Source organism: Triturus cristatus, chromosome 11, assembly GCF_964204655.1.
Source record: "Triturus cristatus chromosome 11, aTriCri1.1, whole genome shotgun sequence".
NCBI lineage: Eukaryota > Metazoa > Chordata > Amphibia > Caudata > Salamandridae > Triturus > Triturus cristatus.
In genome coordinates this window covers 80,280,303-80,302,526 of record NC_140594.1, presented here as the reverse complement: position 1 = coordinate 80,302,526, position 22,224 = coordinate 80,280,303, and the positions used below count along the sequence as shown (strand labels likewise).

Genomic DNA, 22,224 nt, shown 5'->3' with positions numbered 1-22,224 from the left:
TCACATCACACCCAATCTGTAAGATTTCCAATGCCTTTTGTGAGATGCTATAGTCCACTTCAAAGTGACTTGCCTTATTCACAGACCCCTCCCTTTTGGCCTTCCCAGCTATGGTAAAGTCAAATTTCACTTTGCTGCTGCAGAAAAGACACTGGAAATAAGTCTTGACCTTTCTTAAAAACTCCGAAAGCAAAAGAATGTGAATCACGTTTCACCAACCTCTTTTATGTATTTTAAATATTTTTGATCTTTAGTTCCTAGATTCTGTACCCCATCTGCCCCAGTTGATCCCATAATCACATCTTGGTTGCTTCCTGTTGTATTGCTCTAGTTCTCTCTGAAGTGCCCATGTGGCTGGGTTCGCACTATGCGAATATATCAAATAAGATTAAATGATTAACATATTAATTTAAAGAACAAGATAAAAGGGCTGCAATGAAGTTCAGCAGAGTTGTGGGAACTTGTTAATCTGTGTCACAAAACTGACATTTTTGGTGGGATTGTTATTGTGAATTACTCAAGACTGCACTCTTCTCTGAAGTCTATTGGCGATGGAGAGTTTTGTTTGTTGGGTTGCGCCCACCAGACAGCGCAAGCCCTCTTGTTGCGAAAGACACATTGTGGACTTACAGAGAAAATAAGGACCATTGCTTACCATTGGTTGACTTTACTGCCACTCTTTTTTGCATGCTGTAGGAAGCTGGCTCTGTATATACTATACAAAAGTAAGGTATAGTGTGTGCATAGTCCAGTGGATCCACAAAGGTAGGCAGAGGCTAATGTAGAGAATACCTTACTCTCTATTTGTAGTAGTGTGGATGAGCAGTAAGGCTTTACCAGAGCGTTGTGCTAAGCATTTATGGTACACACTAAGGCAAGAAAGAATTTCACACACTCAAAGACTGAACTCTTACCAATTTGTTTATTATTTAGTTGTATTTTATTTCTAGAACCTTGCCAGGCCTGGGAAAGGTAAGTGGAATAGTACTTTGCAAGAATAATTCAGTTAAATACAGTTTGGATGCAGTTGATTGGTTACAGGGAAGTCATTTGTTCATAAACAGTTGGAATAACTTTTCAGTTACTATTGAGATTACTTTGTAAGTTACTTTTTAGATTACTTTTCAAGTTACTTTTCTGCTCAGTGTGATAGGCCTAGATATCAAACTGGGACATTTCCCAGCTAAAAGGTGAGTACATCAGTTCTTGTAAGTATACAGTTTCTTAAGGTTTCATACAATTTTCCAACTCCACACTTAAAACCTATTTCTCTGAAAAGCAGCCAATGCAATCCTTTGGGAGGAAATTAAGTTATCGGTTTACAGGTAAGTACTTAGTTTTGGGAGTTGGTTTTCTGGGGTTAGAACAAGGGTTCCCCCAGGGTCAAGGATGCACTCTCAAAGCACCCTCAGCGGCACTAGGGTGGCAGGAAGCAGAGTGCTGAGGCCCAATGTTATCCAGTGGGGCATAGAGGGCCTCTGGCTGGTGGCTGCTCATCAGCAGGCCACAAGGCTGAGGGAGCAAAGCTCCTAGAGTTAAGCACAGGGTGAAGGGGTGGATTCAAATTAGCACCCAAGGGGCACCCACAGGGGCGGCCAGGTGCAGGGTGCTGTTTTGGCGTCGGGTGCCCTGTTGTTTTCAATGGGAGTTGCCGCTTTGGGGTTTTTGGCTGCAGACTCAGTCCAGGAAGTCTTCAGTGAGGAACCAACAGCTGGGCAGGTAAGTTGGAGGGCTCGGGGACGTAGGTGCACCTCAGGTCTTCTTCTCCAGGGTGCAGGGTGGCTGGATGCAGGGGTGCCTTTTGAGGTCGGATTTCACCTTACCAGGCCATTTGTGGTTGGGGGGGGGGGGGAGGTCTCCCTGCAGAGGCTGCTGGTGAAGTCGGGAAGTCCTGGAGGGGTCAACCCACGGTGGACTCGGACTCTGGAGCACTGTGGACCTCTTTGGGACCGGTGGGCCACTAGGGCCGTAGGTGACAGGTGCAGTGGGGGTTTCAGGCGTCTTGTTTCTTTGCCTACAGCAGGCTTGGTGTCTTTCTTTGGAGATTCGTTTGTACAGAGCTGCTGTTCACAGGAGATCCAGTCTTCGTTGAAGACAGTCAGTCCTCCCAGGGATTCTGGAAGTCACTGGCTGCAGAACAAGACGACTTCTGGCGCAGGATCTCTGAAAACTGCAGACGAGGCAGCAGGGCTAGGGCCAAGTCAGTTCTTCTCTGCAGTCTCCTCTCCTGTGCGGCTTCTTTCGTCCTTCTTCGTAGGTTGCGGGAATCTGTCTTCTTGTTTCAGGACTACCACCTAAATACTGTATTTAGGGGGCATTTTAGGGGTCTTGAGGTCAGGACCAAATGGGCTACTGACCTTAGGGTGACTACACCCTTGGTGTGCTCGCCCCACTTGGGGGAGTGGGCACAATCCCTAATCCTGATTGGAGAGTGCCTGCCATCTGCACGTTGGCGGGCACTGAAGAGTGGGGGTCCTCCTCGCCTCCCCGACGTAAGGGATGGGGTTGGCAAAGGTGGGCACCCCTTCTGGGCTGCTCTCCTTTTTCCCACCTGTTTCCCCACTAAAAAGGGGGTGAGACAGGAAGGGGACCTGCTCCTGATAGCAGGAGAGGATGGGGGTTGTGTTACAAAGGCAGCAAGGCCTTTGAAGCTCCCCTGCCACAGATGGCTCTTCCTGACCACCTCCGTCCAGGAAAGGCTTTGTTTCTGGGCTCAGGGAGCAAAGGCTCCCACCCCAGGGGTCTAGAAACATGTCTTGTGATGGCAGGCTGGTGTCTACCAGTCATGAACCCAACAGAGGCTGGTCGTTTTTCAGGGGGCATCTCTAATATGCCCTCTGAGCGCATGGTATAATAAATCCCACACTTGCATCACTGTGGGTTTATTATGCTGAGAGGTTTGCTACTAAACTTTCCAGTATTCAGAAAAGCCATTATGGTGCTGTGGAGTTCGTAATGACAAACTCCCAGACCATATACTCTTTATGGCTTTACTGCACTTACATTGTCTAAGAATGGACTTAGACACTGTAGGGGTACAGTGCTCATACAACTGTACCCTCACCAGTGGTATAGTGCACCCAGCTAGAGAGGTGTCTTACTTCAGTGGCGTAGCTAGGTGGGGGCGGTCCGCCCCAGGCGGCACTATTTTGGGGGAGGACAAAGGCATTCAGATAAGGCTCGGCTTGCTTTCGTGGACGTTCGGGGACGGGCAGAGAAGGAATAGGACTCTGGCAATGTCCTCTTCTTTTTTGTGCTGGCAGCTGTCCCACCTTCTCGTCTTATTATTCCCTTTCTTTCTGTCTTGCTCCTCACTTACTGAAAACCGTGACTTGAAGAAACGGTTCACAACCTCTTTCCTTCTTTCATTTAGTTGCTTCCCTGTGAAATGGATCCAAAAAAGAAAAGCACTCTTGCGAGAAATGCCCTTTTTCTGACATTTTTCTATTCCAAAGTGAAGCGTGATGGAGAGAAATAGAAGGTTTTAAATATGAAAAATAAATACATAACTCAATAAAGCAAAACCGAGTGGTTGCAGAGTGGTCAGATTGGTTTTATTTACATCCAAATACATCAGCATCACTTTACAGAGTTTGCCAGTGAAGCGCTACTCTTGTTTTCTCGTCTTTCTTTAAATAGCATTGTTGTTCCCAGGTGGGAAAGTGTACCATTCCTAGAGGTACTGCAATACCTGGTTGATGCGTGGATTGGAAAACACAATGTGTACCATGCCTCTGTGTTTATGGATGTGGTCTTTTTAAAGCATACTGCTTACGTTTTGTAAGGATATAAGCAATGGACATTGAAACAGTTCCCTTCAGGGCCCTCTAGTCACATCCTTAACTTTTCAGGTAAAACCACTCACTGATTTCTGAATAGTGAGTGAGAGATTGTTAAGGTAACCATGTTTCTGCTTTAATTAATCTTGTATTCCCATTCCCTATGAGTGGTTGCTTTTACTTTTTTTTTTGAGGCAGCATATTACTCTTATCAAGTGCATAATTTGAATTGAGCCACATCCAAGTGTTTATAGCGGGCACAATTAGGTTATAGCTGAAGGCAGTGCGAGTTTCTCTCAGTGGGGAAGTATGGTGTTCAGTGGGGGAGAGGATGTGGCACTATGGCCAGAGCTGTCGAATTTGGAACTGGGGAACCGGGTTCAGCCATCATGACCAGTCCACCAGACCACTCTACTGAGGGAGCACATTCCCATGCTAGACCTTAGAAGGCCCCACTAGACCTTAGAAGGCTTGATGTCTTAGCACAAGCAGGTGTACCCTAGTGGTGTCAATTGTGGGTTAACCTTAAAGGCCTGTCCACCACAATCCATACTGAAGTTCATCTCCAGTCTTGAGGGCAGGCCTACCTAGCAGCACACCCTAGAGCAACAGTGATCGAGTCTCTGTGACTCTGTCACTGAGGTCACATGAACCTTGACCAGGTTAGGGCGATGCAAACGGTGTGACCGCACTGGGTACCTATTTCGGGTGGGTGCGTAGTGTTTGCAAGTATATTATGGTTTAAAAATTACTTGCTGCCTGATTCCTGGCCTCCAGCAATTTTCAGAAACAATAAAAATGTAATGATGACTTCGGTGATTAATGTTCTTCCTAGAGAGAGATCGGAGTTTTGTCTAGTGGAAGGGTTGACTCCTGGAAAGGTAACACAGAGGGTTAATGTGCCTGCTGCAAAGAACATGTACCATGCAGATCACAAAGTGCACTGCTTTAATGGGGGGACCATGATGAATGGTCATTTAATGTCAGCTGTAGATGATGGATCCCTGAACAGTGTCATGTATGTGCATGTTTGCATCGTGCTGAGTGGATTACCAGGTAATTATTCACGCAGCTCTCTGATGGATATCACATGCAGTTTTTCTGAGTCCCCAGATAGATCATGCAGTCTGTGTGTTCTCTTTTGTACTGCCAGTCACCGGTGTATTCAACTGTGTAGCCTTGGACCGTGTCATGTATGTGCATGTAACTTGCATGATCGAGGTAACTATTAGCGGCGATACTACGTGTCTCTCGGACCTCTTTCAAGTGCTCACCATCCTTTTTCCCCAGCAACCCCCCCTCCCCAGGGGCGGCAATCTGAGGGATAGCCCCGGGTGCCACAAGCTCAAGCTACGCCTCTGTCTTAATTATACCATAGGCAGTAGGTTGTAGACATGCCACACAGGTATCTGTGCCATGTCAACTCATCCCTTTTCTCTGCACCAAAACACGCAGCCTGCAATGGCAGTGCATAAGTGTTAAGGTACAGGGCCTCTAAGGGTTGCACAATAAGTGCTGCAGCCCTTAGAGGCCTTGACTGGTCACAGTGCCCTTGGTACCTTTTATAAGGGACTTACATGTGGCCAGAGAGGTAACAATGTACAGTTTTGGGAAAGAAACCGGCTCTGGGAACATGATTGGCGGGGACCCAGGGCACATCAAGTCAAAGTTCATCAGAAATCCGGCAAAAAGTGGGGGCATTACTGCAACAGAAAACCAGCTTCCTACACAGGCTTCCTATTGGATGGCTTTCCTTGTTTCCTGGTCTCTCTGTTCACCCCTCCTCTTGAGCACAGCCTCCTTACCATATCTTTGATTGGCTGGCTGCCATGCTCCTTCTGCTCGCTTTTAGAGGGCTCTTTTTTTCTTTTTGGTTAAGCACTCCATGAGAGTGCATGTTTTTCCAGCTGCTTCCCTTGTGTTCGTTTCTTTCCCCCTCTACATTACTCTCGCTTGCACTTATGCTTCTCTCCCCCACTCACACCGTGTTGCTCTCTCGTGGTCTTTTGTCCATATTTTCTCTGTTGTGTTGCTTAACCCCCGCCAGCTGTGCTGCTTAACTCCCTACCCGCTGTGTTACTCCACTCCACCCCACCCCAACCCAACCCCCTCTCAAACTTGATCTCACTCATGTGTTTCTTTTTTTCTTTCTTAAGCCATTCATGCTACATTTTAAAAGAGCGCTTTCACTCTACTTTTTTTTTTTTTTTTTTTTTACTGATCCAGGTCAGATTGGTAAATCTAAAAATAAATAAGCGCATGTCTTTCTGTAGGCCTATAAAATGCAGCAATGTTGTACCACAGGCTCCAACGCATTGGTGCAAAGCCAATAGGTTTTATAGGCAAGACTACTGACTTTGCCAGTGCTTGTTTTTAAAAGCGTTGTAGTGAAATGTAAGGTGCAACTATTGAATAACACATGAAACCATCTGGTCTGCGACTTGGAGATATTTCACCCTATGCTCTTCTTTTATTCTTTCCAGACACTGCTCCCTGGCCGTCATAAATGCTCTGGCAAACATTGCGGCCAATATCCAAGGAGAGCAGCTCGTGGATGAATTACTGATGAATCTGCTTGAGCTCTTTGTTCAGCTGGGCCTGGAAGGAAAGCGAGCCAGTGAAAGAGCCAGTGAGAAGGGGCCTGCCTTGAAGGTAAATGATGAGGCCAGGATGCCTCCTGAAACCAAAATATATTGCAAGGGATCCATGGAAGGCATTTGTTGAGTCAGCAAGCATTGACCAATGGCATTGGACAGCTTTGTAAAAACAATGAAAATTAACAAAAATAATTAACAAAATTGTCCGTCTGTTGACTCTGAGTGATTTGTACACAAAACCTCCCTGGGGGCTCATGCTAAAGTAGTAGATCAGATGCCGAGACTGGTCTATCGCTTCAGGCATTAAGTCCTGTCTTGTTTTCCTGATAGTTTGAAGTCCAGCCTGCAAACCTTTGCAGTGAAGCTCCATACTTTCAGGGCCCTTTGTTTTCTTTGTTGTAGCTGCCAGTATCAAGTCAGCAAGGAGTGTTGGTTCATGACTTGTTCTTCCATTTGACTGTAGGCGGGCAAGTGTTCTCTAGTACAACTACAGAGTTTTGGATCATTCCACATCTTGACCCTGTTTCTGAGTGTAGTATTGCGATGTTCCAGGCTTATTCCAAGAGCCTGTTTATCTTTTAGCTTTCTCTCTATGGTGTGGTCAAGTGATTTTTGTTTCCTGTAGTATTATCTCATGGGGCGTCTTGAGTGGAATCTTCCATTTACTTCAACAGTGACAACATTTTAAATAAAACATATACATTGCTTATGTCACAAGTTGCTAAAAATGTATAGTGAGGGCTTGTTTCACTTAACAAAATTTAAAGGAATATAGCTCTATGGTATTAAGCTTTGTATGTTACTGACCCATGTTTCCGGTGCTGGAAGCCCTTCCTCGAGTCATCAGTTGAGCCGAATGGGCCGGATAGAGAGCCGCTCAGAGTGTGCAGAGCCAAATGGAAAGTGAGCACAGAGAAATGCAACAGTCACCAGGGGGAAACACAGAAAGAGGAGCACCTGCAACATATCGCAGAGGGGAGCAAGCATAGCATCTCCTGTTTGGTGTTAGTCTTGTGCTTCAAGCGCGGTCTCTGTAATTTTATTCAGACTCTCTCATTTCGTGAGATTCACTCTTGGGGCACAGTTTCACTTGACCTTTATAAGATTCATTTGTCGGAGCATAGTCTTACGGTTGGGTTTGAGTTGAGCTGCTTTATGTACAGTTTCTTGCATAGAGTGGAGGTCTAACACTTTTGAGAAAAAACGCATATACAAAGTGGCCATAAAGGAAGTGTGCTCTCAGTGTTACCATGAATGTATATCCACAGCCGGTAACTCACAGAAAGAAATTTTTAAGGTGTTCAATGACATCACAGGTAATTTCACCCCGGTGGCTGAGAGGATTATGTTGCAGAACTTCTACAATAAGTTATCCTCTTTTTTAGCAGAAGCTGTTGAAGATTCACCACCTATTAGGTAGGCTTACAAAGTGAGTGTTTGGAGGCCTCTAAATATGCAGTTCCAAAGTTCGCCTTTGGAGGAGCTGGCTTATGTGATTAAATTGTGCAAATCCTTCATCTTTTTTTTTTTATATATCTTTTTATTAACAAAAATCGACATATACGTACAGTACAGTAAACATGACAATCAAAATTACAGTGGAGACAATTACCAATATAGATACAATTGGATAGTTCATTGGAGATCTTGGAGACGGGGAATCTTCACAATCAATATTACGGGGTGAGACACAGATATTACCACAATAGACATTCCAGGGATCCCAGGTCTTAGACCATTTCCGGGAGCAGCGACGGGCAGTGTAAACCGTATTTTCCCTAAACATACACATCTTTCTTCCAGTCTGTGATTTTGGGTGTATGCGAAGCTCCCCAGAGCTGAGCTATGTTCCTCTTGGCGACCATGAGGCCAAGTGTGACCCACTGTGTAGTGTGAGTGGTGAGGTCAGTGGCTCCCAGATCTTTAGGAGGCATCTACGCGCCTCTGGGGGAGGACAACCCCCTGAGCCTCCCCCATCACCTCGTGTATCTTCTGCCAATCGTCTTGGATAGGCTCACAATGCCAAATGATGTGCATGAGCGTGCCCAGTTTGTTACATCCCCGCCTGCAAGTCCCATCAGTTGGCCCTTCCATGTGTAGCAATTGGGGACCCGTAACGTAGACTCTGTAGAATCTTCATTTGTACTAAACGGAAACGTGCTGGGATTGCAACAGTTTTGGGGGAGGAGACTGCTGACTGGCAATCCTCGTCATCCATTTCGATGCCAATCCTTACCCATTTTTCTCGCAGCAGGCAAAGAGGATCTTCCATATTGTTTGAGCTTTTTATATATGAGGGAAATGGCTTTCTCAGGCAAGTGTCCATCGAGTATCCTGTCCTCTAGTGGGGATGAGTCGGGAAGGGAGGAGTCTCGGGGCAAGACCGATTGCAGCGCGTGTCAGACTTGCAGATATCGGAATCGCTCCGAATCTGCCAACTCATATTGGCACTGGAGAGCGTCAAAGGGTTTCACGTCTCCTGCGTCCCAGAGATCTTTGATGTGTGATATACCTATTAGGTCCCATTTGTCAAAGCCTTTAGAGTTCCACCGATCTCCCAATTTCTGGGAGTCCCATAGGGGCAAGTGTATGTTTCTGGTACCAACCGAGCGATTTATTAGCTAAGTGCCAGATCTCAACTGCGTGCCTGGTGGGACCTGTAAGTGGATATCTGCCTGGTTTGGAATAGAGTACTCGGCCATAGGCACCGCTGGGGAGAAGCCATCTATCCATCCTGAACCCCGGGTCGTCAAAGCGGCCTTGGGTGCCATGATTTATGGCTGCAAGGTGCGCAGCCCAGTAGTATTTTTTAATATCCGGCAATCTGATCCCCCCCCCATCGTACCAGTTGAGCATGAGTTTGTGTAAAGCGATACGTGGTTTCCCATCCCATAGAGGTTCCCATTGAAGCCCTTCTATTTCTTTGAAGTACGGGACAGGGTCAGCCGAATTTTGTAATACATATAAGAAACGGGGTAAGGACATCATTTTAAAAAGGGCTGCCTTGCCCAAAAGGGAAAGCGGGAGCAACTTCCAGTTCGCAATGTCTCGTCTAAGCCTTTGCAGCGGGGGAACGAGGTTGCGGGCATATTGGAGGGAAGGATCGAGAGAGACGAATATTCCCAGGTATTTGAAACCTTCCATGACAATTTGTATCGGGCAATTTAGGGGTAGCGGAGGAGGGCCTCCGCAGAGGACATAAAGGAGGGATTTCTGCCAATTGATACCAAACCCGGAATATCTGCCAAAAATGGCCATGATGTCGAAAACAGCGATAAGAGATTTCTTAGGGGAAGTGAGATACAGCAGGACATCGTCAGCATATAGGGAAATACGGTCCTCCCAGTCCGGAGACCATCGCATTCCATGTATAACTGGGTCTCTCCGAATCCATGCTGCAAGAGCTTCCAGGGCCAGTGCGAACAGTAATGGGGATAGGGGGCAACCCTGTCTGGTCCCTAAGCTGAGAGTAAAGGCCTCTGAAATGTTGTTATTGATGACTACTTGAGCCATAGGCTCGCGATATAGCAAACGCACCCATCGGATAAATCCTGGCCCAAATCCCAACTTAGTGAGTACGGCGAATAGGTAACGCCACTCAACCGTATCAAAAGCCATGGTGGCATCTAGTGAAACTTTGATCGCCTGTTCTCGTATGGTAGGCGCCCTACCCAGAACCCCGTGGACCCTGCGCAAATTTAACACAGTATTCCTACGTGGCATAAATCCTGACTGATCAGGGTGTACTAGGTCCCCTATGACCTTGATTAACCTATTAGCGAGTAATTTAGCAAGGATTTGGGGTTCTACATGTAACAATGAAATAGGGCGTTAGGAGGCGCAGTCTGTCTTGGCTTTTCCTTCTTTATGGATTGAGACAATAGTTGCGATTCTCTGAACCATAGGCAGTAACCCTATTTCGAGGCTCTCCTCGTACATATCTTTTAAATACGGGGCCAGTTTATCTGGTCGGAGCTTGTAGAGTTCTATAGGGATGCCGTTTGGTCCCAGGGCCTTGCCAGGGCGTAGTGCTCGTATCGCTAGCTCTAATTCGTCAGTGGAGAGATTGCTGTCCATGAATGCTTGGTCTTCATCCAAAATTGTGGGGAGGGATATGTCCCTTAGGAGGTCTGAGGATTTATCTTCGGTGTATGGCGCCACCGAAGTGTATACAGTGCGGAAGTGATCTGCAAAATGATTAAAAATGTCTTGGGGGTCTGTGACAGGGGACATGTCAGCGCCCTTAAGCTCCGGGACGAGTCTGCTAGCATACTCCATTTTGTCGAGCCAAGCGATCAGTTTACCAGCCTTGTCACCCCAGTCATAGATCCGACCCATCCTGTCTTGCCCCAGTGTCTTGTCTCTGTCAGTCACTAATGCCCTGTACTCGTCCTGGCGGAGACGTAGTGTGTGAAGAGCTTCGGGTGTGATATCTGGACCCATGTCTTGTTCTAGAAGATACACCTCTTGTTCTGTGTCAGAGATGTCTTTGAGTTTGTCTTATTTAAATCCCGCAATCGAGAATAGGGCCTGTCCTCGGAGAACAGTTTTAAAGGCCTCCCACAGAGTTTGTGGAGAGTCCACGGAATCCTCACTGTCTGAAATGTAGTTGTCTATGGACTTGACCAGGTCTTTGCATATTTTCGGGTTTCTTAGGTACCACGGGTTGATGGGGGCAACTTTACCCACTTGTGTTTGATCCAGAACTATGTGAACGCATAGTGGGGAGTGGTCAGAAATGCCCCTGGCTAGGTGTCTAATCTCACGTGAATCTTCGTGACCTGTGGGGCGGGAACTATAATGTAATCCAGGCAGGAGAGGCTATTATGCGCCCCGGAGTGAAAGGTGTGTTGGATTTTGTTTGGGTTATATGTTCTCCACCCATCCACTGGTCCCATGGCCTCTAGGAAGCCGGAGAAAGAGTGTGAAGACTGAGGCAGTGTACGAGGGGGGGGTGTCTATCCAGTGTGCCAGAGAGTACGGAGTTAAAGTCTCCACCAAGCACCAGCTGCCCATCTGGCAATGCTAGCAGAATGGCGCTGAGATCCGCAAACGTTGTGGATTGCAGACCTGGCGGTGCGTAAATGGACATGAGCATGATGGTTCGTCCCTCCCACGTGCCCGTGATCCCGACATACCTACCCCGGTCGTCAGTCCACGTAGACGTGGGTGACTGGGGAAATGATCTTTTTTGCATAATGCCCACACCCCTTGAGTTGGATGTGAAGCCCGCGTGGGCGACCATCGAATAGCCCCACCTATCCATTGCCCTGCATGTGTTACCAACCAGATTAGTTTCCTGGAGCAGCACAATGTCAGGCGCCGTTCTTTTGATATATTGCAAAACGACACATCTCTTAATTTTGTCCCCAAGCCCATTGACATTCCAACTGAGAATTTTAATATCTTTGTTCCACTGTGCACACTTTGACGGCAAAATAGGGTGTAGTATCTTTTACGATAGTTACTGACTGTACTGTCGAAACCAACCAAACAACTACAAATAAATGAAATCATCCCCTCCCAACAACCCCCTACCCTGCACCCCTGCACTCTGGGCTCAGAACTGCCCATAATTATCAAATGCAGAGTGCCTGTCGCCCAACTACTTACTAAAAGAAGATACCGGGGGAGGTAAATCCTTCATCTTGATTTATCCACCTTGAATTCTTTCCATTTCTAAGATCATTCAATCCTCTTTGAACCATGAAATTATTCCCAAGGAACTCCCAAGGAACTTAAAATGAATCTCCCTTTGAAAAAGGATGGGTTAAACCCCGATGACCCCTCCAATTACTGCCCATTACTCTGGCTAAAGTATCTGACTATGTTCTCACTTGGACTGACTCACTTTCCTTTTGGATGGTTGGATGACGGGTGAAGGGTCTTCCCTTTTTTAATTTCTACCATTAGCCTCAGTTATGCACTTCTGCTACAGCTTGTAGGGTCAACGCTTTAGTTTGGCTGTATCCACTCCGGTACGTTGTCTGTCACAGGGAGGCATTGGGAGGTTTCTTCTGCTGTAGTATGGTAGCTATTCTGTATTAAACTAATGTGTAGATCCTTTGAAATCTTCCTACTTACTGGAGGAAGGGAGGCTAGAGCTATTGGGTAAGTACCAGTTACCCATTGTTGTAAAGCTAGTACTGGTAGCCCAGACATCTTTCTGTTCTGTTGGTGAGATAGGGGACTGATCATTTGGAAGCTACTAGTTGTGGTGGGTCCTTGGTGCAGGCGATCCAGGCATGCACCTAGTATTGTTTACCTTATTTTGTGCTAGTCCAAATAATCTGTGATCCACAACTTGCTTTTTTTGGAGTATTTTGCAACTATGATTTAGGGAAATTGAACTATGAAGATGGTGCCACAGTGAAGATTATTGTACATAGGGCTAGGAATAGCAGAGAAGTATGGAGATTAAACTCTGTATCATGTACCGCTGAATGAACAAAGGAACATTAACTGTGCAGACTGCTACTGAGATGAAGAGAGGAGGAAAAGCTATGTTGAATGTCCCACTGCAATGCATAAAGAGAGAGCATGAACTGTGAATATTTCATCACTATCATGATTATGTAGACTGAACTGTGCAGCCTTTAAAGGTGCATTGATTAGGAGAGCTATACAGACTACAAGCAGGCCTGTGGCTTCCTGAGCTCCTATGTTAATCATGGAGGTTATGACGTTACTGAGTGCTAAGGCAAACTGTTCATAGGCACCATTTTCTGAAGGCAGTGGACTAGTAGGCTGTGAGTGATATGGGCTAAATTGCCATGTGACCATGAAATAGGATTGGTCTCCGAAACCCAAGCAGCCCAATACACACCTGTATGTGCCTGGCATTCCCATGGAGTGGGCAGGGTCTGCTGATGTACCTCTTTATTTGTTTATTTACCTATTGATCAGTGCAATTCCCGTTAGTCGCCTCTTCCATTGTCAAAGGATACTAGTTCAACCTCAAGAACATGCTTTTAAAGTTGAAGTTCAAAATGGTGGAATTTCACGCTGTTGAATGGATATATTTATTGATCTGATCACTGACTTTTTCTTTTTATTCTCTCCATTTCCAGGCCTCGAGCAGTGCTGGAAACCTAGGGGTGTTGATTCCTGTGATCGCAGTGGTAAGTATTGGAATACACCCATGTGTAAAGTCCTCTGATTTGGGCATAGGACTGCTTGTGATCAGTCCTCTGCTGAGCAATGAGTACTTGCTAGGACGGTCAGTGGGCCCAGATGCTGCAGGCGTCTGCGCACAGGGCAGTGCTTCAGGGGACCGAGGAGCATGATTCATCCTTTATAAGTAGGGGACATTGTGACCAATGTAGAGCAATAGTAGGTTTTACAGTCCCTCATCCCTGACAAATTTTAAAGACATGGCACAGCTGGTTTTCTGTTAGTGTGATATGACAAATAAAGATTTCCTATTTACAGCCTAGATTCTTGGAGGGGAGTGGTCTCTCAAAACACATCGTACATAGAGTGTCAGACCTAGATCAAGATAGATCAGTGGTGTGGTCGGGAATTTGAGAAGGGTGTACCAGCATTCTGTACAGAACTGTGGCTTTGACTGACACCCCCACCCCCCCGTAACTGACATCCAGCCTGGTGACTACATTAGCCACAATAAGTACTGACCCATCAAAATTTAGACCACTCCCCCATTAGCCTCACTAATGCCTCTTTTATGAACTGAAAAATACCTGTTGATCATCCCAAGTACTCTCTTAGTTGACCGTGTAACAGCGTGCTTCCATTGAAACAATAACAAAAATGTCAAATCTGGCTGCAAAGAATTTGATTCCTGGCCTCTGTATCTTGAACACTGTTTCAGAATTCCTCACATCACTCCCATATGTCCTAATTCTAGCTACAAAAATGTCAGATTTCCCATGGTAGCATTATTTGCCACAAAAAATGCTTTGAATGTGCCCCCAAAATGGTGCCAATAATGTCCATGTGAGCTATACAATTCTATTCAGTTTTGATGCAGAGATACAAAAATGAAATTGAACGAAACCCATGACCGTGTCGTCCTCTCTTTGGGTGATCCACGGTGAGCACATCAAGCAGTCATGCGCACAGCAAATTGGAGGTTAAACAACACCATTTACAATGGCGAAGGGACGTCTGCTTCTCTGAGTTACCTGCATTTTGCATCCCCAATGTCCCCCTGCAAGAGAATCTGAAGGGCTCTCAATGTCCTGGGACAAGTGGGGGTTCTAGAGTAATTCATAACAAAAATCTAGTAGCGAGCCCCATTGTATTTTAAACGCCCTTCTAGTTCTTGCAATGTGAGTGCAAAACACCTTTTTACTCTAGTCTATTATCGTCGGAGGGCCCAGTATCCCCCAGGAGAGTCTTCTTAGCCACTAGTAACTGCATTAGAGTCAAGTGCCTCATACCCATCCCCCTACCGTGAGGCGTTCATCCCAACAGGGTGCCAGAGGCCAAGGAGGGGCCTCTGAAGGCAATGATTCGATAAGTACTCTGTCCCAAAACTATTGAATTTTACCGCGATGCCATATAACATGGGACAGTGTCCCCTGCTTCCCACCCTTCCTTGAACATGTATCAGATCTGGCTCCATCAAAAGCGTGCACTCTAAATGGGGTGTAATTACGCCGTAATTACGCCGTGCACTCTAAATGGGGTGTAATCATCTCTGAAAGTGGCTCCTTGACGGAATGTCAAAGAACATCCGCCCATTCTTCCTCGTTCAGCCTATTGCCTAACACCCCTCACAGTAGTTAAAATATCTTTGAAATATGATGTAGTCCGTGTCTGCTGATAGTTGTAATCTCTCAAATAGGTTCAATGCCCTGAATGCTGCTGCCCTCGCAGAGAGATGTAGGCCCCGTGGTGTATTTCTTTGGAGCAAAATCTTTCTCTAAGCAGAAGGATTGTATAATCTGTTGAAATGGGTTAAATAACCTTTATTAAAAAAGGTTGCCCAATTTTATATACTGTTTGACCTACTCGCCAGCAAATATTTAGAATGACTCCCTATCCAACTCTGGCAGGAACTTTTGAGTTACCAAAGATGGAAGTGAAGGGAGATGGTTAGCTTGTCATTCCTGTGTTGAACTTGATTATATCCCATACTGTTAGGGCTGTGCCTAAATCTGAGGGTCCCAGAGCCATTTAGAGCCTTAACGATTTTTATCCACAAGAGTTCCCATATTGGACTTCCTACCAGTGTGTGATACAAAAAGCATCATTGGTCCTCTGTTGTCTCCCTTGACCATTGCCACATGTACTTCAGGTGTGCTGCCCTATATGATGGAAAGTCCCACATATACCCATCTACTCCTTTTGTGCACTTTGAACAAAAATTCTGCAAACTGGGTAGTAAAACTATTTCAGTTGGGCCTCAACATATTCTTATTCACACTAACCGCAGGCTGAAATCTTTGCCTGTTAATATTGGTCAGAGAACCCCATGAAAATCTTCAAATAGGGTCTCATCAGAATACTTGGTGATGCTGCTGACAACTACCCTCCACCCCTTAATAACATTTTCAATAAGCCACGTAGAAATTTTCTAACATGGTGATTTTGCCTACCACGTCCTCTATCTTCCTTTGGGTTCAGAAAGAATGGCATGCATGCTTTGGTTGTAGCCTCACTGCTGCTCAGTGACTGTGACCACAGGCTATGGGTGAATATGTATATGAGCAAGAGGTGTCATGCAAATCATTAACGAATAACCAGGGCTCCCAGTATTATGGTATTTATGTTTTTGACATTTCCGTCTGTCTTCATCCATAATTTATTTTTTTGCTAATTTGTATTTAGCCATATTTATTTTGGGTTTCGTGAAAAAATGAACCTGAAATGAGTATATCTCTACATTTATTTGACCGTATGCACTCATGCCTGAACTACTGACCGGTTACAGGGATATAAACACTCTCAGATGACAAAATATGCTATTATAAGAAAACATGTACATTTTAATATCAAGGTTGTGCATATCTGTTGCTGTTTGAGGCTCTTTACTAAAATCCATAGATTTTTTTTTAACCCTCTTGCCTTTTGATCGACAGAGTTATTGGCCTAGTAGTCATGAATGACAGCATTTAGAATAGCAAAAAAAAAACTACCCAATTTCCATTTTTATCCACATTTAAAAATAAAGACAGACTGGAAAATAAATTGTTTTCTGTCTGTATTTATCTGTAAAAAAATCAGTTAAAACGGAAAACACGGAGCCCTACGTATAACCAATGGAGATACACGTGCAGTTGAGCTCATGGACTGTGCCTACACACCAAAACATCAGGCACACATTAGGCAAGGTCCGTCGTACTTCGGAGTTAATATGGCAGAGTTTCGTTTGGAGGCCGAAGACTGACCCAGACAAACGTGAGGGAGAAGTGCACAGGTACAAGGGGCACTCTGTGTACTGAGGATATGAATTTCAGGAGGACAGTCTCCTAGCAAGGGGTGGGGATACCCATAAGGAATGGAAAAGTGGTGGAAGATTCACAGGTCTGCAGTGGCTGTCCATGAGAGATAACCCGATCTGTGGAATTGAAAGAGCAGGAGAGCGGGTTGGGTTGTGGAGAGACAGAGTCTCCAACTTTACTGATTTAAAAAAATAAAGGAGTATTGCGGGCAAAACCATGTTGTTGAAGGGGTAGGGGAAGACCAATTTTGGAGAAACAGAAAGGGAAAATATTTAATAGGTTTGTAAAAGATTACAAGATATAGAAACTATAATTGCATCTGGAAAACGATGGGTTGAAAGTCATTCACTTAAATTTGATAGTTAACGGTTGGAAATGTGGCACCAAAAGTCGACAAGCTGGTGGTAGATGAGTATGACTTGATGGATGATATATTATACCCAGTTAATCAGTACTCTCTATATACATACAGGACCTGCACATGCCAGCTTTGTCTGTCTCCTCTTGACAGATACGGAAATTGCCAGCTCTCCTGTAAGCTTGTTCTTTTAAAAGTCCTCTTGGTTGGGGACCATGGCCAGCTTATGTCTGGCAGGAGTTCTTGAATTCTCTAGGTACCGTTATAGAGCCCTTTCTACCTGAAAGTAAATGATTTTTATTCTTGAAACTATTGTAGATCTCACATTTGTTAATGGAAATAAAGTAGGCTACTAGTTTTACACAAATTAAACCAAGAGTATTTTAAAGGTGAGCCTTGTACTCTTCCAAAGTACTTTTCTCTTTCTAGAGGGCAGTGTTATTAAAAAAGGCAGGTTTCAAGTTTCCACACTTCAACGGTGTCTCACGTAGGAGTCACAATTTTTTGCAAAATAATAGATTTTGTACAGGATCACTGCAATTATGCGGCAGAAGAAAGCAAAATTAGTTGTAGCGACTGATTAAATTATGAGGCTAGGAAAGGCAAATCTCAGCGATGATTTCACAACCTAGAATTACTTCTGTGCCAGCGGTTATTTCCGAGTTCTGTGTTCTGACTTCAGGTCAAGTAATTTATGGTGAAGTATAGTGGGTCCAGACTCAGTGGCCATCTCCTCCATTACTCATTATCATTCAATCATCTAATCTTCGCAGGAGCATCCGTTGCTCTGATTATTCATTGATTGGCAGTCCTCTATCTAGTGTGAAAAAGTTGAGTGTGGTGAAGTATAACAAATTCAGTCATTTTCCAAAGAGAGTCATGGGGCAGATTGCAGCTCATTGAATGGAAGCTTAATCTCTCGTCCCAGGGATTAGCCCCAAGTGAAGGGCGCTTAGCGTTTCAAGGAGCAGCCAATAGGTGTCCTGTACCTTTCAAGAAAGGGCCTTGCAAACTATGAAACAGCTTTGATTTACATCCACCCGCCTCAACATCTTAATATGGATCCACCAGGCTGTTGTCAGTTCTGGTCATATTGCTTCATCTGAAAAGGTACTCTGTGCTGGCCAGGGATTGTCCACAGTTTTCCAGGAGAGGATTTAGTTAGACCCCAATCAGGTCTCACTTTTCAAGGGGCGCATGACCCATGTTGCTTTGATTTTGTCACAAGAACCATCTGAAACTTGGGTCTTTGTTGCTTTACAGGATGAAATAATCTGCTTGTTAGTAGTCTAGGCCTTGTACCTGACCGTTTCTGTGCATTAGCGCATTGTATTGTGATCGATGCACATAGAAGTACTTGAGCTGCTGTCCTCTCGCTCCTCCTGCCCTTGCTTTTACTGTATGTGATTTTATTATGCCTGTTTAATTTCCTTAGTAGCGCACTAAGAATCTAAATAAGTTTATGAAGATTCCCCGTTAATCTCTTTTATAATATTCCTGTAACTGACCTGATTCTATTTACTCTTTCATATGTAACCCTGTATCTGGCTCATGTTTATTCTTTCTTTCTGTTCCTGTTTCTCACGTCTCCTCCTTTCCACATCTTGATAGGTCCTTCTTTTTCTCCATGTACCTTGCCTTTTGTTCTAATTAATGTTTTCACTTTCTATTTTTCTTTAGAACAAATTAATAATTTTCCTTGTTATAATATGTTTTGCATTTTCTCTGGTTTTGTATTATACACAATGTCAAGAAATATGCATCTGCCCTCTGCAATTACTCTCCCTTTTTCGAGCAGGGTCCCTCTTCCTCCTATTCTCTCTTGGTGTGCCCACATATTTATGCCTCACTCACCTGCTTCTCCAGCATTTATCTTTCTTTCCTCCTTTAGAACTACTGTTCCCTTTCTGTTGCGTTTGGGGCCTCTGCGTCCTTCTGTTTACCCTACTCACCACATGCAGCATCATTACCCTTGAGAGCACAGGTTCTCTTCTGTGCCTGACCTCCCCCAGCTAGGATAAACAACCCTCACTCTTTCATTGGAGTTAATGGTTACATTGCTAGTATAAAGCGAACAAATATTTGTCCAGTTTGCACAAGGCCTGCAGATCAGGAGTTCAGAGGTGGGGGTGTAGGAGGTGATTTTACTGCACTCTCCTGTGCCCATTGAGAAATTCTGTGGTTAGCTCTTTTTTGTCCTCTATCTGCTTCATATCAGGCAGATCTTAAAATGGTCTTCTTACAAGTACTTGTATACCAAAATTGCACATCTCTTCTGTCCTACACTGTGCTATGATAGCATTGGTTATAACTATACCTTAAGAAGAATGAAAGTTGTGCAACTGTTCGAACATGCACTGCACATTTGATCATTCCCCAGTTACAGACTTCACTCCTTTGATCTCCTTTGAAGAGGATGAAAGGCTTGCGCATCTGTCCTTGCTGTGGCTTGAGCCCTTGATTTAGATATTGTAGGCATTTTGATTTGAACAGATTTCTCTCTGCTGGACAAGGTTTCTATGCTGCTGCACGTGCGTGTAGGAGATATGACTTGGTCTTAAATGTTCTTAAGTCTTTTATTCTACTCTATACAGTTTACAAATAGGTACATTGCATGCTCTTCTATGAACAGGATCTCGTCTCCTTAGTCTTTCTGTCTCAGATGAAAGATATACATCCTACTTCGTTACCCACAGCATCTGGCCTGCAAGCAGTGCCATCTCTGCAAAGATTGTCGCACCAGCACAAGTGATGATAATACGTGATGACAGGTGGTACATAGGATATCCATGGCGACTGGTAACAAAGGAAAGGGTGATCAGTGTGACATGGCGCTTGCATGACAATCCCACTGATAAAGAGAGTCTGGATGTCTGTACTAAGTTCTCTACAGCTCTACAGGCGTAAAAAGGACTGTAGAAGGACACATTCTCCTCTCATTTGTGAGGTCGCAAGAGAACTGATAAATGATCCATTGCTGCGAATTTTTTTTTTTGGGCTACATATTTGGCAGCATCAAAAAAACAAACAAGCATATCATATGTGCAGGCTGCTCTACTTCGTCCCAGTTTAGGACCGGCATCAAAAAGTAGTTTGTCGTCTTCCAGCCGCAGCACTCTTCCCCCCCCCAGTAAAGCTGTTTGTATCTGTAAAAAGCAAATGGTAGAGGGTGCATGCCTCTTGGCGTAGCAGAGGGTTCCTTGAAGTAAATGATCTAAATGACGTACACCATAGTGCCCACCACAGGTGCTTTTTGAGGACCAAAGAGCAGAACGTACAGTGATAGAACAAGTTAATGTGTGGATGTTTGATGACCGGCCATACTCAGCTCTGCACCTTCAATTTAATGTGCTGAAGAGCAGGTCTCAGTGAAGTGTTGGTAGAGCTGATGCAGGTTTCGCTCTGGCTGCAGAGGTGACCGGGGTATTGTGGGTTTGTTATCCTACATTCATCTCTGCAAGGTGACTCGCACTATGGAGGTGATAGTGTGAGATGTGAAGGAAGCTTAGGTGTGTATTTAGCTTGGCTGTTTGAGTTGAGGCAGACACCAGCATAATTCCACATCACTCTCATCCAACCTTCTGTTTTCTTCTAGTCCCAGGTAAGGGTCACTAGTAACATGATACTTTCATCCAATAAGTTACACCTTTCACTACACGTTGTTTCACCATTGTCTGTTCTTTTACATGATGTAGATTAGCAAAATGCTAACTGTTGGCATGTTGTTTGACATTTCTTTATTTTTTTAAAGTTTCTGTTGTGTACCACATTTCTTGTGATTGTTTGTAAGCTCCTCGGGAAGAGCTCCTCGGTGGACCCACACCAGAATGCTCATAGTAAAACGTATCTAAAAGAGAGGCTTAATTGTAGACCATCGACCAAATAATGTGACTGGGTAAATCACTTAATCTCCCTGTGCCTTAGATCCCTTGTCGGTCAAATTCAGGCCACTTGGAAACAACTCGCTCTCACTTTTAAACAAATATTTAAAATACTGAACAGTTAGTTCAGTTCATGTACCTTGGGGTCATTGCAGCTGAATCCCACCCACATAAACGGACCAGTTGACTGCCTCATCCAAATCTGTGAAAATGCACTTCTCAGCTTCCTAATGTGATGCTCCTCTGATAAATGTTGCACATAAATGGTGTTTTAATTCACACATATTGTGATATAACTCTCTAAAATGTGGGCCCTAGTACGTGGAAAAATCAACCACCCAATTCAGTGTGTGCGTACGCGCAATCTGTCTTTGTATGGAGTACACAAAAAAAGCAATAAAGAGGGGAATTATTTTCAGAACATCTTATAGATTTTTTTAAAGATACATATTCAATGTTTTTCAGTTTAACAAAAATACACAGGAGCAGGTTACAAGGGAACACTGTCACAGGGAGTACATGTGGAGGGTGGTAACCCTCACCCTGTGCCTAAGACAAGGCAGGGTTGGCGACTCTGCCCATGAAAAGAATGCAGTTGGTACGATGCTCGCGGATGAAGAAGAGGAAGGGCCGGTCTGCCACGAAGCGTGCCTGGGTAGAAAGAGGCGTGAAACCCACCACAGTCACTGCTGCTGCCTCTGTCCCTTCTTCGTTCACGGTGATGGAGCCCTGGTGTTTGAACTGTGCAGAATAAGAGGAGGAAAAGAGGAGGATTTTGTTAGCAGGTCTTATAAAATAACCATTCATTAGATGCTGCCAAAGACCATCTTCCTAGCCTCAGTTTCCTCCCTACCCACTTGAGTGACGGTTTTCTAGAGTTTTATGTTTGACAGTCTTGTTTAGGTAATGTAAATAACATTGGCTGTGCCAGAGTTATTTCTTATTACCTAAATAACCTGTGAAGATGGCCTACATAGTCTGTGTGGAGTCCCCCAATTAATCCATGACGTCTTGCAATTTGGATATGAAACTCTGTTGCCACCTAACACACTTGCTTACCCCTCTCCCACACTCTGACCCCAGAAAGAGTGACCATGTCTCTGGCAGCATAGTTCACTCCACTGGCTCCTAGACTAAGCCTGGGCAGTGAACTCTGCTCCGCTCGCGGAGTTTACAGAGTTTCCCGCACTCCGCGTTAGG

General features: G+C 44.8%; 2 protein-coding genes across 5 annotated transcripts in view; one reads left to right on the top strand and one right to left on the bottom strand.

Moving 5' to 3' along the window:
- Nucleotides 1-22,224, top strand: part of PI4KA (phosphatidylinositol 4-kinase alpha) — a 548,133-nt gene that overhangs the window by 187,745 nt on the left and 338,164 nt on the right. For all 4 annotated transcript variants that reach the window (XM_085633226.1, XM_085633227.1, XM_085633225.1 and 1 more), the window contains exons 18-19: nt 6,263-6,431; nt 13,447-13,497. In XM_085633226.1, coding sequence (XP_085489352.1) covers nt 6,263-6,431; nt 13,447-13,497 — 220 coding nt within the window. The remainder of the gene's footprint in view (nt 1-6,262; nt 6,432-13,446; nt 13,498-22,224) is intronic.
- Nucleotides 21,434-22,224, bottom strand: part of SERPIND1 (serpin family D member 1) — a 30,909-nt gene continuing 30,118 nt past the window's right edge. Inside the window, exon 5 of the mRNA XM_085633228.1 lies at nt 21,434-21,765. Within this exon, the coding sequence (XP_085489354.1) occupies nt 21,574-21,765 (192 nt within the window). The 3' untranslated portion in view covers nt 21,434-21,573. The remainder of the gene's footprint in view (nt 21,766-22,224) is intronic.